Raw genomic sequence first — 6,222 nt, forward strand, 5'->3', positions numbered from 1 at the left:
TGAGTTTATGGTCTAAGTCTCTAGTTTCAGTCTTCTTCCATACAGCATGATGTTCATTTAGTAAATAATGTTCCTATTTTATGGTGTTTATATAGAATACAAGATTGTGTGTGACCAGACAAACTTTCATTGTTCCCTGTTATGGATGAGTTGAAACCAAGAGCAGCCAATGAGAGCAGCTCAACTTGCAGTATGTCACCACTGCTGGCTGCTAAACACCAACATGGAGACTACCATAAAGCCCAACTGGAGGCTTCAGAACAGGTGACGGTTCACAACTGGTATAGAACAGTTATGTAAATGTAAAGGAATACTTACAGGTATCGTGGTGGTTAATCCTGAAGTCGTGATTTGAGGTGTAGTCATAGTCGGTGGAGGAGCTGTGGTTGCTCTGGTTGTTGTTGTAGTTGCAGGTGGTGATGTACTGGTTGTGATGGTGGTTGGAGTGGTTCTGATGGTTGATGTCATGGTCGTGGTTGGAGGGGGGATGGTTAAGATGACTGCAGTGGTTGCTATGGTTGTAATGGATGCGGTCGTGGTTACAGGGGTGGTTGTGGGTTTGGTTGTGGTTACAGGAGTTATTGTTGGACTTGTAGGTGGGACCGTTGAAGTTGAGTTGGTGATACTTCCTGTAGACACCACCCCAGCTGTTGGAGATGTTGGTGGAGAACCTTTAGTCATGCCACTGGCTGAGGTTTCTGAATGAACTGTAGACACCGGCATCGTCGAGGCAACTGTGGTTGAAATTTGGGAAATCGTAGGCAGGACTTGAGGGGTCGATGGTGGATCTGTCTCCATGATGGATTGAAATGTCATATCTGCTGTTGAAGTCCCATGAGAAGTTGTAGGAGGAGGTGTAGTTGTAGTGGATGCAGGTGGAAGGTAGGTCTGATTGTGTAGTATCTGCTCATCCGTAGTTGAATGTGTTGTATAGATTGTAGACGTTACCTCAGATGGGACCTTAGAAGTTACCTCAGATGTTACCTCAAATGGGACTTCAGACAGGACCAGGGGATCAGTCCTGTCACTCATCTTTGGTTCTAAGGAAGGCGTGGAGGAAACCAGAATCACGGCTGTGGATTCAGGGTCGTTTCCAATCGAGAAGGGGGATGCGTTGGAAACTTCTTGGTCTGCTGTTGTCGTCTCAGCTTCAGTCCTGAGCTGAGGGATATTTTTAACTGACGAAGTCTCTGAAATGTCAGTGAATCTGTCAGTTGTGGACACAGCCGGACTCGAGGAGGTAATATGACTGCCGTTTAAAGCTGACAGCTCTGTGACTGAAACATCAGGACTGAAGTCTGTTGTCTCTGACCTCCTGGTTTGAGGTTTGGTGATGTCATTCACATACGTTGAGGCTCCGTTAGTTATTGAGTGGTGGATCTTTGAGGTGGTGACTTGTCTGGTGGTCCGGTGGGTTTTTACTGTATTTGATAATTGTTCATTGGTGACAGTCATAGCGGGACTTCTGAGGGTGTAGACGGTGCTGGAGACTCCCAGTGGTTTATGAGTGGATGAATAAAAGAAGGTGGAAACGTGAGTTGTGTCTGAAAAATAAAGAGAAAAGTAATTGTCTGATATGGCAACAAAAACATTTTTCAACCTGCGGTTATGTCCCCCTGTCAAGCAGCTGTAGCGGTCCTATTAGCTGACTCTGGGAGCTCCCAGTGAACAGCACGACCAGACTAGAATCGAATATAGCATCTGATGCAGACAGATGACAGTTTGATCAACAAAGGTGTTTTTTTTGTTTGGTTCCTGGCACCCCAGGTTTAGGAAACTCCATAAATCACCTTGCTACCACTGTTGTCAAACTGGCCTCTGTCCCTCTTTGAGGCTGTGTTTGGTCCTGGGCCGGCCGTGATGACTGGGAGGTTGCCGAACCTTGTTCTGTTGCATGCTAATAGCAGCTACATTGGCAGTTAGTGGAGTGGAGGCAGAACATATTTTCCCCATAAAATATGATCCTGTTTGACCAAAATCAGTGATAAAGTTGTAAGTTGTAAGTTGACATTGTGAGCATGCTAACATGCTAATAGTGACACACGGCGAACATTGTGCTAAACATCAGCATGTTAGCATTGACACTGTGAGTTATTCTCATTCAAATTCTCAACTTGGTGTAGTTGATGAGTTCAGAATCAATCTCCAGAATAAGTGAAGAAAGCCAAAAGAGAAGTATGTGAGCAGTAGTTTCAGAGGTTTGGACATTGCAGCTCGGTGCTGAGTGTCTAACATCAGTGACTGTGTGAGATGTTGGCTGAGACTCTGACAGGAAGAACACTGCTGACGTTCTTCCTGTCAGACTGAGCGAACTAACAGACAGCAGCAACAATGTGAGGGAAGTCCATATCAGTCATCCTCAGTCTCTGACTGTACAACACTTCCTGTGGAGGGAGGCTGATCTTTAGCAGGTATACTGTTTATCATCTTAGTTTAGTGTGTTAGCATGCTATCAGTTTTAGGGTGGTTCTGGTTGTCAGACCTGATCCTGGGCATAATGACGTCATCAGCTGGTTCCCTCCTGAGTTGACGTCATACTTCCTCCACTCTGAGGTCTGCAGGTTTCCTCCAATCACCACCCGCTCTCCCAGTTTCTTCAGGTACAGCTGCGTGTCAGCCAATCCAAGCGCTCCCTGCTCGTTGTAGCAGCTCCACGCCGGCGCTCTGCTGCAGTGGCTGAGATGTGCAAGGCGGGTGTGGAATGGCAGGTGGGGGCTGGGATCGGCCCACAGACACCTGGAGGACTGATTGTGGATCAACCTGGCTCCGCCCAACCACGCCCACTGCTGAGCGGGGTTACTGACATCACAGCGTCCCAGGATGACGAGTTGATTTTGGGTTGACAGACACAACCTCCGTGGAGTCAACATGATGAGGAAACCGGCTGAGGAGATATAAAGGTGTCGGGTTGTTAAATTAACATAAAGGCTCAGTTCAGCTACTTTAATGGTTTTAGATATTTTCTGCCTCCACCCAAATACAATAAATCTGACTTCTGTTGTGGAGCTCAACAAACTCTAAAGATAGAATAGAATAGAAATGAAAAGAGAAGAAAAAATGAACGCTGCAAGCAGATCCAATTGTGACTCTCTTCCTGGTTTATCTCTTGGTATTTTGGGGCTCTGTGGTGAATGTTTGATGGTCACCTGTTTCTAAGTGATTATAAAATTTGATTTGTTTAGTTTTAATTTGGAGGAGGTGTTTTCAGAATCAGAATCAGAATTGGGTTTATTGCCAAGTAAGTTTTTACACGTACAAGGAATTTGTCTTGGTGCATTGGTGCATAAAAATCACACAAAAATAAAGTAGTTTTTAAAATATAAATAAATAAAGATAAGGATAAAGATAGAAATAAATTTAATCATAATGCTCTTTAGATAGAACCGACCAAATCTGAAGTTGTTATGATTAATTTTCTCTTTCTTTCTTTAGTACAACGTGTACAAATCACCAGAAATGACCATTAACTTCAAAATGGTCATGATACACGTAAGTACCGATTATTTATTTGGTAGCAGCGTTTGCTGCTCAGGCCCTAATAAGAAAATGTAAGAAAAAAAGAGGAAAGGTAAGAAAATGTAAAAGGGATAAGATAAGACAAGAAAGTAAGAAAAGATCAGGTCCGTTATAGCTCAGATCAATGTGCTGAGGGCGAACAGCATTTGTCGATTATCGTTCAGGGTAGAAATGAAAGTCGATTTTCAGACATTATGCAGGTGTCTTCTTTCTGACTCATCAGCTCCACTAATGTTGATTATCATCAGCACTACTTCATAAAAATGAGCTTTAATAAATGAACAAAACTTTTGTTTGTTTGTTCAAACATAAAACCAGTGAAAGGATTTTTAGTTAACTGTCTCTGAGTTCGAAATCAAACTCTTTGCACCTGATTGTGAACGCTTTAACAACATTTAACAACATTTATCAACTTTTAACATTTAACAACATTTAACAACATTTATCAACTTTTAACATTTAACAACATTTACCAACGTTTAACAACGTTTAACAACAGTTAACAGTTAACAACATTTAACAACATGTAACAAAAGAAATCAGTGTTTGATGTTAATGCTGCTCGTCCGCTGTACACAGCCAAATATTATCACACACTGTGTTCTTCCCTTTTTAGTATTATTGAGAACACATCAGCCTTTAATAAGTGATAATCAGTAATAAAGCTGTTGTTACATAAACTCTTCACACTCTTTATCATTTCTTTCTGATGTTATTTAACCTGTTCATCATTCAGTCACTTATTCAGACCTAAATCAGCTTTTTTTTTTACAACCAAATACATTTACTCACGTAGTGAAACTCATTTTTATTGGTTACTGTGGAAATATTTTTTATTTTTTGTCTTGTTGATTTTATTTCTCCATCTTTGTTTATATTGTTTGTTTAGTGCTGTGTAGTTGTTTGTAAGTGAAATTATTAAATGATTTACACATTTACACATGAATGCATCAATAAATATAACATTCTGCACAGTTCGTGGGCTACTTTATTATATTATATTATATTATATTGCTGTTACTATAAAGAAGGAACAATGGAGTAAAAATATTTAGCAATAGAATTATTCTATATTCACAACAAATTTTTTTTAAGAGAAATTCAAATATAAAATGTGGTTTTATTGTTTATTTATTATTAATATAGTTTTGATGTTTTTAATGGTGTACCGATACCCAGTTTGTATTATTCAGTAGGTACAGTGTATAGTCGGCCTACAGTTACTCCAGGACTGCGTTTAAGTACAAATTTAATATACATGAGTATTTCCATTTTATGCTTTTACTTCTTACACATGATGATCTTATAGAATATACGTTAAACTACCAACAGTATATAAAGTACTTTAACATCTACAGCAGTAAAATACACATAAATGCAGCAGTAATATTGATAGAAAAACATCAGATATAATAGTAAAACCCTATATCTACTTTTTCAGGACTTTTATTAGTACTTTTACTTAAGTAAAGCATCTCAATACTCCTTCTATGACTGACTGGGTAATTAAAAAGTACTTTAACTTAGTTGTAGGTCCTTCTGATGTAAACGGTAGTTTCCTGTATCTGAACCCAGTGAGTATTTCCAATATTTGCTCTGTAATCTAATGACAGAATCTGAATTAAAATACTTTTTTGAGGACGTTTGTAGTGAGAACACACATAGAACAAACTTATCGGGACAAACTGCAGTACTTACACACACAACTGAATCTCACAAGTGTAAAAAGGAGCAGAATCGAGGCGTCCATGTTTCTGTGCGTCCTCCAGCTTCAGATGAGCAGAACAGAAGAGCTGAAGGGAAGTGAGTGTTTGTGGGGAGGAAAGAGTCAGCGAGCAGCGCTTCCTTCTATTCAATTGTTGCGGAGGTTTCAGAACGAAAGAGTCCTCGCTGCTGGAAACTGCGCTCGTCTGTCGGAAATACCACAGTGCATCCCACAAGTTCAGTTGTTCTAGTAAACCTGGAGGAGGAAACATCCAACAGGAGCAGAAGGAGGAGGAGGAGGAGGAGGAGGAGGAGGAGGAAGAGGAGGTGATGTGGAGATGAAAATGATAATAATGATAATATACAGAGAGAGGACAATCTCAGTGTTTTCTTTTAGTTTCAAATGTGTACACGTATATAAGTTTTATGAGTCAGTTTATTCAACTGCACAAAGTTTGACACAAAAAAATATAAACTCTTCAAATGAATTAAATCATGTAAAGTATTTCCATGTAATCAAAAGGCTTTCTTTCAGAACAAAGCAAATCTGTTGGTCCAACTTAATTTACTTGGGTTAAGAGAAATTAATTTAATAGGGTTAATTTAACTTTAAATTTTACAGTTGTAAAATACAAATTGAGTTCACTGTTTGTGTTTATTGATCAGTTTATCATCTGTTCTCTGCTGTTACTGATACTGATCAATATGAAATATACAGTTCACTCACTGATAGAGGACTTTATAATTTATTGAGTCCACTGACGTCTGTTCAGACGGAGCTGAACTTTAGGGGGACATTTAGTGTGATCATTGTTCATAAGATATAAAAAGGTGTTTTTATTGTAAAGTTCACATGCTCTCCTGCTGCCTGCTCTTATCTTCAGGCCTAATGCTCCTTCACTAGGACAGGGTGTCAAATCAACCCCCTCATCCACTGACATCCTGTCCTGGCCAGTAAGAAGAGGAGGAGGAGGAGGAGGAGGAAGAGGAGGAAGAAGAAGA

General features: G+C 39.9%; 1 protein-coding gene across 1 annotated transcript in view; it reads right to left on the bottom strand.

Annotated features, from left to right (window-relative positions):
- LOC118330695 (receptor-type tyrosine-protein phosphatase beta-like) overlaps nucleotides 1-5,448 on the bottom strand; it is a gene marked incomplete at its 3' end in the record, with an annotated part of 17,883 nt that extends 12,435 nt beyond the window's left edge. The window contains 3 exon segments of the mRNA XM_035665345.1: nucleotides 319-1,544; nucleotides 2,483-2,884; nucleotides 5,215-5,448. Of these exon segments, the coding sequence (XP_035521238.1) occupies nucleotides 319-1,544; nucleotides 2,483-2,884; nucleotides 5,215-5,266 (1,680 nt within the window).
- Nucleotides 5,449-6,222: the final 774 nt, after the last annotated feature.

Source organism: Morone saxatilis, unplaced genomic scaffold, assembly GCF_004916995.1.
Source record: "Morone saxatilis isolate NCDOM2014 unplaced genomic scaffold, NCSU_SB_2.0 Contig2, whole genome shotgun sequence".
Classification (NCBI taxonomy): Eukaryota; Metazoa; Chordata; class Actinopteri; family Moronidae; genus Morone; species Morone saxatilis.